This window comes from Vigna angularis, chromosome 3 (genome assembly GCF_016808095.1).
Source record: "Vigna angularis cultivar LongXiaoDou No.4 chromosome 3, ASM1680809v1, whole genome shotgun sequence".
In the NCBI taxonomy this organism is placed as follows: domain Eukaryota; kingdom Viridiplantae; phylum Streptophyta; class Magnoliopsida; order Fabales; family Fabaceae; genus Vigna; species Vigna angularis.
The window spans coordinates 3,952,582-3,967,793 of record NC_068972.1 but is presented as its reverse complement, the minus strand read 5'-3'; the positions used below and the strand labels follow the sequence as shown (position 1 = coordinate 3,967,793).

The 15,212-nt window shown below is 32.9% G+C and overlaps 3 protein-coding genes across 4 annotated transcripts; 1 reads left to right on the top strand and 2 right to left on the bottom strand.

Moving 5' to 3' along the window:
- Positions 1–1,403: 1,403 nt before the first annotated feature.
- Positions 1,404–5,429, bottom strand: LOC108325505 (endo-1,4-beta-xylanase 5-like). The gene is made up of 7 exons (XM_017558588.2): positions 5,240–5,429; positions 5,100–5,146; positions 4,663–4,885; positions 4,361–4,527; positions 3,955–4,053; positions 2,559–3,350; positions 1,404–2,078 (listed from the first exon to the last, which is right to left on the bottom strand). Exons 1-7 carry the CDS (start codon positions 5,289–5,291, stop codon positions 1,734–1,736), a joined length of 1,725 nt encoding a protein of 574 aa, XP_017414077.1. The 5' UTR covers positions 5,292–5,429; the 3' UTR covers positions 1,404–1,733.
- Positions 5,430–9,758: 4,329 nt separating this feature from the next.
- Positions 9,759–12,888, top strand: LOC108326532 (uncharacterized). 2 transcript variants are annotated; one of them, XM_017560092.2, is made up of 4 exons: positions 9,759–9,918; positions 10,168–10,381; positions 11,944–12,004; positions 12,098–12,888. In XM_017560092.2, the coding sequence occupies exons 1-4, from the start codon at positions 9,809–9,811 to the stop codon at positions 12,676–12,678; spliced, it is 966 nt and encodes a 321-aa protein (XP_017415581.1). In that variant the 5' UTR covers positions 9,759–9,808; the 3' UTR covers positions 12,679–12,888. The 2 variants fall into 2 exon arrangements, with proteins under 2 accessions (XP_017415581.1, XP_052730270.1); XM_052874310.1 differs by having other exon boundaries at positions 9,807–9,918; positions 10,105–10,381.
- A 1,042-nt stretch (positions 12,889–13,930) lies between these two features.
- LOC108325166 (uncharacterized) lies at positions 13,931–14,527 on the bottom strand. The gene has a single exon (XM_017558186.2). It carries the CDS (start codon positions 14,409–14,411, stop codon positions 14,124–14,126), a length of 288 nt encoding a protein of 95 aa, XP_017413675.1. The 5' UTR covers positions 14,412–14,527; the 3' UTR covers positions 13,931–14,123.
- Between the last annotated feature and the right edge of the window lie 685 nt (positions 14,528–15,212).

Sequence of the window (15,212 nt, the reverse complement as noted above, 5' to 3'; positions counted from 1 at the left end):
GAACCATGAAAAAGTGACGTACTGCGTGTTCCCTAATAAATATCTTCCATAGACAAGATGTGTCTGCAAGTATAATTGGTTTGTTATTGAGTTCTATACAAAAAATACAATTGCATTATAACTCACGGCAGTGTTTCTGTTACATGTGTGGAGAGGCTGTAAAAGATACTTCCCTTGGGAGGAAGAAGCTTCATGCTCCTAGACAGTGATCTTACCCAGCTAGGTTTAGCTGTATAATGAAAAGTAATATAGCCAAATGAGGAAACCCATTAATATATCATGTGATTAGTCACATGATATGTATTGGCATGTGATGGAAAGATTGTGGAAATGTCAGAAGTATGGGATTTGATTAAGGATCACATGATAAGCTCCTTCCATTCCATGTTCTACCCCACTACACAACAAAGAACATGGCAGAGGTTAAATAACCCATGCATCATTCTTCTACTTCCTCTTCAATTCCCTGAATCTGATTCTTTCACACAGCTATTGAGTGTTATTGCTAAAAAAACCTTGAATGCTTTTCTTCATTGTCTCATAGTCTTCACTTGTCACCAACAAACAAATAGAAAAGATTGATCCACTTCAGATACATCACTATACTTCCCTTCTTTTATCTTAGACACAAACTACAACGCCTTGCTATTTTCCTATGGGATAGTTCCAAGCACCAGAGCTCCGTTCTTTCTACCTGTCTTCGATTGTTGTGTTTACACTAGACTCTGCCATGAAAACCACTCAACGTGTGGGCCTATTTGTCTTGATTCTCGCACACTTCTTCATTTGCTCTATAGTTGCAATCACTGATGAAACTAGAAGTAATTGGATTCGCAGTTGTCCGCCACGGAAGCTGCTAGCTCGTGCCTCCTCTTGCTCTGCAAGTATAGAAAAATTGAAAATAGAGTATGAGGCCACTCAGAGACCAGTAACCACAAGTTTAAGGAAGAATCCTCCAAGCAACTCAAATCCAACCCATAACAAGTGACTTTTATCTCGTTTGTGTGTGGAGATCTCAATGGGAAGGAGAAATTAAGTATAATTCATCTCTTTCTTCATTTTTGCAGTTTGTCCAGCTGGTTGTTGAATAGGTAGGAAAGCTGGTTTTGCAATCAGAAACACAATTTTTTAGTTGTTTGGACTTTATTGTATTTTATTTTCGTTTTTTACTGTGAAAAAGAGTTCTCAGTTGATGTATACGGAACTTTTTATGTAGCATTGATTTGAACTTATGTTCTATTAGATTTGATCACTGGTTGGTAGCAGGTTTCTGACAAACGGTATATTTTTTATTTAGAGATTACTGAAAAGAAGGTCCTTTGGTTTTATTGTGGAAAATATCAGAATTTTTACCTTTCTTTGATGGATCAATCTAACCTTAGTTTCCGACTTTAGAGTACTGATTCTGACAATCATCCTTTAACAATCTTATCTTGCAAATGGCCCACAAATACTACCCTTTTGAGATTGTTCTCACTTGATCCACTCTTGCCCATGGCTGCCGTATAACATCAGCATATGAACTGCCACCTACAACAATTCCTAATGCCCAAATTCTATCACAAATTGCAAGAAAATATCTCTCTTAATGTTCTAAGTTGAAAATATCTCACAAATTACAACTTTTTTTTTATCAGCACAAATTACAACAACTTAACTAACTACTTATGTTACTAATTTACCAGGTAAATCAATCATGATGCTGACGACCATTCTATTACAATCTTATTTTATTAATACATTTTCACATGAATGGTTTCAAGGGATAAATCTCTCTTTACACTCAGATTCAACTTTCTAGGGGAGTGGATTCGAGGATGTGTGACAGTTACATCATAATCTCCATGGTGCAGTGAAATATCTACGATTCCTCTGCCATCTGCTGTGGCAATGTTAGGCCCAGTCCCCCACTCCCGAATGAGCTTGTCCACAACGTCTCCAGCAGGAGTATTTTTGAAATTCTCATCCGCCAGAGTAGTGGCATTGAAACCAGCTTGTGCTGGACCAGAAAACATTATAATCCCATCAACACCAGGATGAGAGTACGCCTCTCTCAGTACTTCTTCCAAATACTCTGCCTATTCAGCAAACCAAAATGACCAAAGTAAAGATAATGCAGTCAGTCACCATGCTGGTACACTGAAATTTCCTTCTTTTTCTATTTTTTAATAGATAAAAAGATAAAAGTTTATCCCTTTTGCTTTTAGGGGTCTTTGAGAAGAACTAAAGGAAATAATTTGATGAGTAATTTCCATACTCTATCAGAAAAAAAAAATATACTGATTCAGCAGAAACTGTTATAGCTAAGGTACTTGTTAAAAATACCAGCAAATTTACAGTACACACATGACGTTGTGTGATTTAGTGAAAATATAGGACTGTTTTGCTTACACCGGCTGATAGTGTATTCTGATTAATCAAAATACACCTTTTGTTTAATTTATTTTAATAAACTTTATAACCAAATCTACACCATGACTTAATGTGTAATGTTACAAGGTAAAGTTGGTTCATGAAGGAGAAATTCATAAAAATATTTTTTGAAGTTAAGGAAATACCTGACTTGGTTGTGGATCCACACTGACTTCTGTGAGCCACATTGGAAGTCCAGTTGTAGCAAGAAGATCAAGAGATGACCTCATGTAAGCAAGGTTTGGCTGGCCACTTGCAAAATGGCCTTGCAACCCTATTGCTGCTGACATTCCAGCTACTCCTGGAAACGACAGAATCTCCTTAATTTTCTTTATATAGTTGACAGGGCTGGAGGCCTCATCCCCACTATATTCAATGGTGTTATACTCATTCAGGAACATTTTTGGCGTTGAATCAAGCTCGTAAGCTGTTGCATATGCTTCTGCAGAGGCGTTTTGGCCGAGTTTGTCCTCAAAGAAGTGGAAGTGGAGATTCTCATTCATCACATCCCATGCAATCAGTTGTCCTTTGTATCTTGAAACCACAGATTCCATTCTTTTTGCTGCTGCTTTTTTCAAATCCTCAGGTGATAGGGTCTTGACCCATTCAAGCTGATATTTTGGATCGTCCCAGAAAATGTTATGGCCTCTCACAGAAATGCCATTCTCTTTGGTAAATTTCAGCATGGCATCTGCGACAGTATAGTTTTCCACGCCTTGCTCTTTCTCTGTACTGTACCACTTCATCTCATTAGTGAAGGTTGCGAATTTGAACCTAGACACAAACCAATTCTGGTAGTCTTTGTTTGTGAGGATGTAATGGTTCATTCCACATCCAAATGGGAAGTTCAACTTTACTGGTGTGGCGATGACTGTAGCTCCTTTCAATGCTGTTTCACTTACACGGGTTATTTGGAATCTCACTCTCCTCTTACGTACCTGCATGTTTTATATCAAGACGTAACTTTTGTTTCCTTGTACGAATTAGGTTCAAATACTTTCTGGTTCTTATGTTAATTTTAGTTTGAATTTGGTCCCAAGTTCAAAGATTTATACTTTGATCAAGTAGCACACATGACAATTTGTGACAGGTTACATGGATGTTTGTTAAGTCAATCAACTTAGCGTTGTTAGTATGGTAAATTGACAAAAAATTATTTAGTCCCACACACACATTTTCAGAGACCAGGGTAAATTTAGAAGATCAAAGAGAAAATAAAAAGTAAGACAACAAAAAAGAAATGTATTTTATAGTCTACTATTTACTGCCACTGATTTTGTCTATGCTACTGATTTTGTCTATGCAATTTGGTTTGCTACTGCTGTCATACTCTTAATAATGACCATATGCTTGACTAACAATTGGTGAATTTCATTTTAGTAGTGGTATTAAAATAAATGCAATGGTTCTTTCCCTAATGTTAGAAGTCCCAGGTTAACTAAAAATAAGTGGGTACAAACCCTTCTTATTAGTTTTGTAAGATTGAGTTTGATTTAAATTTCACGACTTTGTGAAGAGGGTGGGATTTGCTTATAAGCTTACCCTCTCAATGCTGGCATCTTGTTGTGATCTCCACTGCTTTTTCGTGAATGGTTGTAACGAGACATTGTCAGCCCATATTTCCACAGTTGAATTTTTGCTCTACAGGGTTCAACAAATTTTAGCTAACGAAACATATATCAAAATACACACAAAATGAAGTTATCTCACGCAATTCACAAACTTATAATTCCTTTAATTTTATATGCATTTTATTCCCACAAATTGGTGCCCTGTAGTATTACTTCAGTTGAATTTTTAGGAAACATGTAAACTAAGACAAGATGAAAATAGGCAGGTATAATTATGTTTTTGGTTGTTGTTGATATCTATCTTGATTTTCATTTTGGTCCCAGTAACGGTTTTCTCGCTGAAAGAATGGTAGGTATAAATCCAGAATGTGTTTCACCTCAAAAAGAATTTCAACAGGGCTTGAAAAGTTTGCAGCTATGCCACCTTTTAGAAGGGTCCAGCATCCATGTTTTGCTATCACCTGGCCACCTCGTACCAGTTCACTTTCTTTTGTTCTGAACATCACTGACACCGTGTCACTTCCTTCACTCACCTGAAACCAAGCTGAATATGGAGAAGGGAGAAAAACGATCATTCAAAATGTTTCAGAAAAGTGGTGCATCCATGTCAAAACATTCCTTAAATGAATCTTAGTGAAAGAGATGTGATATAAGCAAACAATGGAGAAAGTGAAGCTACCAGAAAAGGTGTATAGCATGCCTTTCTGAAGTTGGACCTTCTGAGAGAAACTATCCAACGGTTGTGTTCTGTTGTGAGCAACAATGAATCTATTGCCTTCATTCGATATTTGTTCCTTGATTGACCCTTTTCCAAACACTTTCCAACTATCTATGTTGTGATCAAATTCTGGATTTACTATAATTCCTCCTCCATACTGCGCTCTCTCAGGTTCTACTAAACACTGCATATTTTCAAATTAAAGGCAACACAAGTAAGTTTGTGTACTAACCGCTGAGGCAACCACATAGCTATATCTAGTCTGGTTTAAGCTATAATTTATAAAATGAATTTGTTAAAATGACATAGAAAACATCTTTTTCATCTCAGAAAGAATGCTCTAGCGTGAACTTTCCAGATTATAGTAAATGAAACCATTGGTGAGGAAACGTTATTACCTTTGTGGTAGCAGAATAATCATAAGACAAAGTATGGACGCCAAGCCCTGCACATGTTGAGAATATATATTAGAAATGGTATGAGAGAATGAATAAGTGTCTGGCATTGACAGAGAGGGAATGAAGGCACGGATAGAAACCTGATATCAGTAAAAGGCAAATGGTAATGAACAAAAAGTCGCAGCCTTTCATCTTTACACTGATCAAAGAAGTATAAATTTCAAGTTAGTATCAGGGGTATATATTGCAGCAGAAAACCGTGTAGTACATAAAGAACTTCCCCTGGTACTGCAAAAGAAAAGAAAAACCTCTCTTACACAATGCACCTTTTACCGGTTATAATAATTAAGTAGAGCTAAATGCATTACTTGTGAGTCAGAAAATCGCCTTATCTATGTTTTCCTTGTTTTTATTTTTTATTGTGTACTGTTTCTAAGCAATTTGTTGCATAGAAAAGGCTGATTTAATTGTATGAGTCTAACGAAATCAAAGTAGTTTATCAGTTGATCTACATTTTGTCTTTTGTTCAAAGAATCTATTATTGTCTTTTTTATATTTTCGAATAGATGTTAAAATTATGATCCAAAATATCCATTTCAGAACAAAAAAGTGCTGAAAGTAAAAACCAACCATCAATTAACTTACTGAATAAAACAACGATCCAAATCTCAGTGACCGTTATATATGAAGACGCGTAATACAATACAACACATTCAAAAGGCTAAATTAGCTGACAAAAACAGTAAAATCTAAAATGTAATAATTTTCATAGTTTTTGTGGATGTAATATTTTCATTTTATCATACACTTGTTCTGTTTATCTCTTATTTTGTTACGTAATTTGTTATATAAATAAATCTGACAGTGTATAAAGAGGGTGGAACTGGAAATTAGGAGGGAGGGAACAGCAAAAAGAAAGGCAAGATTAGCAGAGGGCAGGAGAGGCGGTGAACAGCAAATAGCAGCCTCTGCACCAACTTTTTCACTTCACCAATCAAACAAACCCTTTATTTAGTGTTCATTTTTTATTTATGTTTAATCAAAGAAGCATTTCCTTTATTTAGGATGCAACATCATTTTATCTTCTAAAATATGTTATCACTTGTAAATAAATCTCTAAGTTTAACTATTTATAATAATAATAAATTATCATTTTTTTTCATTTTTGGACTAAACAGTGACACTAATATACTACTTTACGAACCAAAAAATTAATAAAGATATAATTTTATGTAAACAAATAAAATGAAGACAACTATCACATGGGAAAGTAATTTAAAGATATATAGATATAAATCATAACATGATAACTGCAGTAAAAATAACGGAGATGATGTTTTGTCGTGACACTGCTATGCGAATCTTGTCATAAAATTAGTAGAGCAGTCCAATAATTTTACAAAACTAAAAGTTGATTTTAGCTTCAAATACAATGAAAGGTACAAATTAAATAAGAAATATATATAATTCGGTTGAAAGCACATACATGAATAATTCGAATTATGGACTCCAATGATGTCCCGTGAATCATCTTCGGCTCTATGCTACAACTTACAAAGCATACCTCATGACTAATATAAAATAAAAATAAGTCAGATATATAAAAATGGAAGAAAGGTAGAAATGGGTTATGAATTTGATTGTATTATAATTTTATTTTGTGTGTTATCTTGTACAAATGGTATAAATGATAATTGATTATTGATATGTATTATTAAACTCTTACATTTATGAAGTTTGTTCTATTTCTTGTTACGTGTTAATAAAATAAAATATTCATTACTAAATATTTGGCATGTAGCGTAAAATGTTTATCATTAAAAGTTAATCGAATCGTGAATAAAATCATTTTTTTTATTTTTATAAACCTAAAAGAGCACTAGAATGGTTTTTATTTTTTTATGAACACTTAGAAATATTAAAGTGGCATCTGAAGAGGAATGCATCTTCATGCTTAAATATACACAAAATTAGTTAGTTACTGTGGGAATCATCATCAACCACATATATAGTGGTGCATTACATGTATATATAGTGTTTCATAAAGATTGATTGGTTAAAAAAATTTAAATTCCATGAACTGTTGTGCCATCTTAATCCAAATAATAAACTACTGTTAAGTGTGTTATTACAACTCATTTTTGCCACCAAAATAAAAGATTCATGAATATTTTTAAGTTTTCTTGACTTATGACTATATATATTTTTTGGTTTGCATGCAACTTACAGAGGGCTATAGTGTATTAGATTCAATAAAGGCTACTTAGGTATGATGAGTAATGAAATCACTACTACTACTAAACATAAAAGATGGAAAACCACTCACCTGTTAAGCATTAAACTTAAATATTATAGTATTTTTTTATATATTTTTGTAGATTTAATCAATGTAATATAGTTATTTAGATTGGTAATATCTCGGAGTAGTTGTTCAAATAATATCACTTTATAAATAAATGTGAGATAAAATATTAAATAAGTATTAAGTTGTTTACATGAATAAAGTCTTACATTTTAGACATATTTTATAGTTACTTAGTATTAATTAGGAATGACAACTGGACAAAGTGAACCTTGACAGAAAAGCTAATTACATTATTTTATTCCATGAGTATAAATTCATAATTATCTTTATTATATGATATGAAATTTTTGCATCATTTTCATTGATAATGGGTATACAAGTATTCATCCACTTTCATATTCTTTTAATATTTATTAATTAACTTTCATAAGAAATCATAAAAAATTTGATATTGTCAAATATTCAATATTTAGAAAGAAACAATAATTAGAAAAAAGTAAAATAATTATATAAAATATTAAACAATAAACTGATCATTGTAAAAAAAAACAGAACACAAGAAACACAAAAGAAACAACAGAATAAACTAATGTGCAAAATAATTATCTAAGACAATTAAATCATATCAAATATAAACTAAGCATGAATTAAATACAATAAATCATATAGATACATACAAACAATTAACACTAGACTCGATTATCAGGATACATGATCTTGATATCAAAACTTACTAAAGGTATGCACCTGTGGTGGTTTCTAAGTACAGTAGAGTCTAGCCTCTAAGGGTTATCACTCGACCACACACAAGATTATTCTCTTTTATGTCTATGACCAAACAATATCCATAGACTAAAACCTTATACTACTCTTCATTGTATAATACATTATACTCTTACTGAATCACAAATGTCAATGCATGCACTAAAGTCATCACCACAAATAATTTCTCTTTGAAAATCCTTCAACACCATCACCGTAGGTGTCCACAACCATATCATATCCTCAATTAGAAATAAACAATATTATAATCATATATCACTTCCATCATAGATGTATATGAAACAACCAAAGAAGGAGACAAATCCAATTATACAAATTGGCGCTCATATGTGTTGCTTAGTGTCAAACTTTTCTTAAAGACAGGCACTTAGAGATAATACTAACGTTCAACATCATTCTTTTGGAAAAAGTTTGTGTTATTTGCGTCTTGGAGCTAAAATGCTCCCGACCTACAATACAATAATGGCGCTCAGTGGTCTTATTGCCATTTAACACAAAAACATTCAGGACACTCAACGGCTGGAACTAAAATGCTTCCAGACTTATACAATGAAACTGATGTTTAATGTCAATACCGCTCAACGATGTATCAGAATAATAACATAAAATTATCGAGAATATACAAAGAATTTATATTTTTAAAAAGATAAAAAGAAATTAGTTATAAATTTATTATAAACCTTTCTAAGAAACTTTATCATTGATCATTCACTTAACAATTATATTTTTAATATAGCGAAATCACTTCTTACAAACATACTTATCTCAACCATGTTTTTCATTAATAGTGTTGATGAAATGGAGTTTTTTTGTATTAAGCTTAGTGTTTTACTAACATAATCCTAACAAAAGTTGTAAGATGGAAATAATTATCGTAAATTCACCCTTGACCACAAGAGAAACTCTCTACACTCTCCAAAAGCACGTACTCCTTTCTCCCTCCATTTTTTTTTTTGCTTTTCTGCTTTCTTTTTCTATCGGATATTTTCGTTTCATTATTTGTCTCCTTAGCGTCCTCAAAAATGATACCAGGTAACATGTTTCTCCACAGACTAATTCCACAAAGCAAACAAATAGAAGATGAATATGAATGTGCTGAGGCATGCACTATTGTTAATTTTATGCAGTAAACACTAGCTTAACAACTAGCATACTTAATTCTTCTTATAAAACTGACATATGTATCAATAATTTTAAGTCTATTAACTTAACTTATTTTTTAAATTTTGAATATTTTTTTTACACATTTTAAATTTTACTTGATAAAGCATTTCACACACACAGATATTAAACTTCCAACTTTTATCATTAATAGAATAATTTTATCTGAATTTTATATATTTATACAATTCATGCGAAGTTCTAAGTCTACTCATTATTAATATAGGATGTGATGAAATTGCCAAAGTGTTAAGGTTTAATTAACGACTATTATTCTGTGATTTAAATTATGTTGTGTATGATTTATTTCAAACTAAAATTAAAAAAAATAACTATATTTGTTCAAGTAATAATATCTTCAATATGCGATAAACAAATTTGATATTTGAGGTGGGTAGTGTGTTCAATGACGATTGTGAGATCTAAAATGAATCACTTTTACTATATTTGAAACTGAAACATGGTTAGCCCTAATCCTAATCCTTTCCAATTTTCGACAGAAAAAAACCTAATGTCTCATCGAGACTCTGATTCCAAGCGTCGCCACTCCAAGTTCGATCAAGAACCAAGGTGCTCTCTCTTCTCACTCCGATTTCAATTCCCATTCCCATTTTCAACCTAATAACAATTGTCTGCTTTTCACTTGAACCTAACATTTCACGTAGTGCATTGGGTTAACTGTTCCAATATCGCAATTCCATGTTTTTTTTTTCGATTACACGGGGGTTGGCTTAATTTTAAATGCATTGCTTACAGTTATGGGGAAAATACATAGATGGTTTCGTTTTTGAATGTTGTTTTTGGGGTTGTGGGCTGTAGTCCCAAGAGATATAGAAGGGATGGTAGACAAGAAAGAGAAAGGGACAGGAACAGAGTAACCTCTGATGGTGGAGATAAGAGAAACCCGCCGCCACCACATCATTCTAGGCGAGAACCTTTCGATGCTTCTGCTCCCAAGAAATCAAATTCAAATGATCATGGACAGCCATCCAAACATTCGTCTCAGCCATCAAGATCTCGCTCTTATTACCAGGTCACAAATGCATGAGCCATTTCTATTTCTCAGGGCACCGAGTTATGATACTAATTGTGCTCAAATTTCTATGATGAATTTTATCTTGTTTATATTCTGTTTAAGTCCCTTCTTGAGTTCCTGGTAAGTGTGTCAAGCCAAAAGGGATTTGTAGGAAATAAAAGAAAAAATAAATGTATCATTCCCCTGCTCTGTTTAAGCGGTTAAACTATTTACTTTCTCCCAATAATTGTTCTGATTTTGAGTTGTACTCTCGAATCACGATCAGGAAGTTGTAAGTCTTGCTCTCTACTCAATTTTTTTTTGTCGTAATTTACCTATGCCAAAAAAATTTCTCTGATGTTAAAAATAGGTACTAAACCTAATATCAGTAATTACTTGTTTCATAATATAATATTTCTTTCCCAGGAGTCAAATCCCCTAGTTTTTCTTTTTGTAATTTACGAATGCTAAAAAATTTCTTTGATGTTAAAAATAGGTACTAAACTTATCTCAGTGGGTGAGTGTTTCATAGGATACTATTTCTTTCCCAGGAGCAAAATCCCCTGAATATTATACCCAGGAATGTCATTCCCATGAACATTTTTGGTTAGTATTTAGTCATTTTAGAAAAAAAATTATATTTGTTAATGTTATACACTACCTAGTTAAGTCATTCCCCGTGATTTAGTTGTGAACTTGAGTTCACAGTCATTGCATATGGCCTTGGATTGCAATTGCACAGAATCAGTTGTATTGTGGCGCTAGTAAATGGTTTGTATTGTTTTGGGAAAGGAAGGTGCAGGGAGAAAAACGTGATAGACTAATTGTTACTCTGTTTCACGCCATTAGCTGTCTGGTACGACTTGTGAGCGATTTCATTTGCTTGGCCTTGCAATTGTAATGAAAATTATTGGCCATGACCTTTATCTCGATATTTAACCAATACAACTTGTCCCGACTTGCAAATTATTCAATATTGATTGATGGGATCGGTACATGGTATTGTTATTCGAGGTGAAATGTGAACTAGAAATGTTATCAAAAGAAAACAAGTGGTACTTTCTTTTTAGTTTAAACGTTGTATGACTGGGTAGTTTATACTTGCATAGTTGTTGTCCGACCTGTATGATATCAAATCATTTGCTTTCCCACACTTCTTCAAAATGACAGAGTTGAGATTGAGAGAGGGAGATAACATGATAAATAGGGTAGTCCTAGACACAATATAATCATGATAAATAAGGTAACCCTAGACAAAATATATTACTGATAAACAAGGTAAATATCCTAACAAGTTTTTATTCTTACCACACTTGATTTGTAAGAAGTTGCTATATTTATCTACTTTTGCCTCTTACTTTTTTGCTATATCGAAAAGGAAATGTCTCAATTATCATTTTCAAGATGACATGAGATTCATTTGATTAATAGGTTTAAAATTCCTTGTATATGATTAACTGTTATTCAGTATATGCAAACTATTTTTCTGGGCTGATGTAGCGGATTCTGGTTCAGTCCCATGCCTTCAAGTGCCACCATATATAACCATCTTAGGCTTGCCTATGCTTGTTGTATAACAGCATGAAGAACGGGGTAGTACTGGGCAGGCTGGTCGAAGCAATGGACAAAGGGAAGCTGGTGGTAAGCTTACTTCGGCTTTATTGTGCATGAATGATATTTAGATTGACTCAATACACTGAAATGAATCATAAAATATTCTTTCATTGCATGCAGGAAAAGTCTTTACTCAGGGTAAAGACGATAATGAAAGGTTGGAGACAGGTCAAAGTAGAGAGCAAACGAATATGAAATCTCAGGTGAAACTGAATGATAATTTGCAGAAAAGAGATGGTTTTGCCGAAAGAAAAGACGATCTACCCCCTACTATGAGGAAACGACGAGCATTCAGGGAGAAGAAGATTCCTGTGGATTCAGCAGATGCTAATCCAGCTCCAATGGTAGCAGTAAAGTCAAGCCATACAGACCATTTTATGGAAAGGAATGAAAGGAAGGAGGAAAGAAGCAGCAATCCTCATCATCTGGATAGACCTGAGAAACAAATTACAGAGGGCAGAGCACTCAATAAGAGTGAAGCAAGGAGGGATGGTTTTTCGTCAAGAGTAAGGTTTGGGGGCAGTGGAGGCGACAATAATTACAGGGGAAGAGATAAACTTAATGGAAGACAAGTTCATCGACCCGTTAAGTCGCGAGTAGACAAGTGGAAACATGATTTGTATCAAGAGGTTAACAAGGATCCTGTTCCTAAGAATGAGGATGATCAGATTGCTAAGTTAGAAGCACTCTTGGCTTCGTAACGGAAGCCGTATTTGCTAAGCCTCTATTCTTTTTTGTCTTAAAAAAAATCAAGTCGTGGCTTTTCGGACAATTTCCAGAGGTGCTTGATTATTGGGCATCAGAGCAATATGCAACCTACAAGCTCGGATTACTGTTTTTGTTTTAACTTCAATTTACTTTTTTGGTAAGAGAACAATATCTAGAGTGAGACTCTTTCTTTTTGTTTATGACGTCTCGTCTACCTATTTCACATTTGCTACTGTGTGAGGAGGATTACATGTTCGTGAACTGTAAAGTGTTTTCTTTTATCACTATTAACTACATACCCAAAGTTTTCCAACTAGAAACAAGAAGACAACGAATTTCACAAAACAACGTAACGCCAGTTATGGCCAGAATTATACTTATCACCACATTTGCAAGCGTTTCATTTTGATCTATCTTAATACGTGGCGAAACTGTATCGTTAACGTAGACAACCGGACTTTTCTAAACTTCCGATTTATTAATTTATATATATATTTGTATATATATATATATATATATGTATGTATGTATGTATATATATGTATATATGTGACAGTAATTTTTAAATAAATTGTCTTAAGAGTCATGAGTTTTACTAATGATCTAACTAAGTTATCATGTGGTAAGAAGTTAAGTGTGGAGTGCTTGCACACCATAGCATTGTAGATATACAAACTTAAGTTGTGATGAACTTATCATGATTCATTATTTTTAGGTTCATTTATAAATATAAACACTGATTTAAATAAGATGCTAGTCTATAGTGAATCATATTTAATGAGTCTTCATGATAACTTTAATTGATATTTTATTTGTTAAATGATTTTAATGAATTTTGTATATTGGTGTTTTGATGAAATTAAATTGTTTTAATTTGATAATCATAATATATTTTTATGTATATTTCATTACCTTAAAAGTTTATGTCAATAACATTTTGTTATTTGTTTTGCAAAATGTGATAAATAAATTATTCTGGGTATCGGATCATATATACATAAATATTTAGGTGGAGTAAAAAGTCTAAAAAAGAGTAGAATACTTTTTATTTATTATTTTAACTGTGTATATATTTAGACTTCTATTATACAAGTCCATCAATAAGTTTTGATGAATAGAATTATATAATAGTAGAGAGTTTATCTTTTTTTTTTGGTGTTCGATATAAAAGTAAAAACATAATTTTATAACCAAAATAACGAAGCAAATTCCATCGACTGTACCAATTATTACTGAAGTTTGATCTGTAACTGAAGAAAAGAGATTAGCTTCTCTTGAAATTTCTTAATATTCATTGATTACAGAGTGTGGTTACACAAGATCAGAAGTATACACAATAAGATTACAATTGATAGTGACCCATGGTCTTAAACGAATGAATCAAACCTTAGAAGAGACATAATATCTGAAAGTCCAAAAAGAATGAATGTTGAAGACATCAATTGCGATGGCGAACAGTGATATTGGTAGAGTGTTGAGCAGCATAAGAAGATTTAACATTGACAGAAGGACATACAGCATCAGCACCATGTCTCTGCTCTAAGAACTCAGTTGTGGGAGGCTGAAAATCAGACCTTGTTCTCCTGTGAGAAGATCCATCAGATGCCAACAGCAAATGGTAGCTGCGGTTTGAGCTTTCAGAATGGGAGAAGCTTCTGTAGCTGCGCTTAATATCAGGCTTTTGCTTCTTCATCGCATGAATCAGATATGGAATCAAACCTTCCATTGTCGCTTAACTTTCTCTTTCTCTCACAAACTCAACTTTGATTTTCTGTGTTCAAAGTGACGATGGAGGACATATTTATGTTGCTGGAGTGCGCTGTGAGCCGTCACAGATTTCACAGCTCAAATTGTCAACGCGGATTATTCCATTCATATCCTTCCATTCCACCACACTTTTAAGAAGTAAATATGCTTTTCGTTTCTACCACTTTTTTATTTCCGTTTTTTTAAATATTTTTGTTCTGTTACTTTTTATTTATAAAAATAAAAAAACCAGTCCTAATATATTTCTTCTATAAATGAAAAAAAAACAAAACAAATGCATAAATATTATTCTATTCATATTACCTAAAAAGTTTATGATTATTTCGTTAAGTTATTACTACATGTATATATTATCTTTTAAAGGAAATAAAATTGAAACAAGAATATATATCCCTTCCAAGAAAAGCAAAGTTGTTCTGACTATTGAGGATGTTTGAATATGTTGACACGTTTTTCTTAGGTTGTAATTGTTGAGTGGATAACAACTCTGACCATGACTTTTGCTTGATATGGTGGAAAGCTACCCTTTCTTCTTATCTTAAAATTAATTAATTAGTATTCTTTAATTTGACTTTATGAATTTCTCCGCGGGGGCTATCACATTACGCGTAGTATAACCAAAACCACCCAACATTAAGCTTTGGTTTCCATAATCAGGAAATTCCACCAAAATATTATAATACAGAGTTTAACAACTTTTGTAAACAAACAATATTACGATCTCATTATCTATTTATATAGAGGGTTAATTAAATTTTAA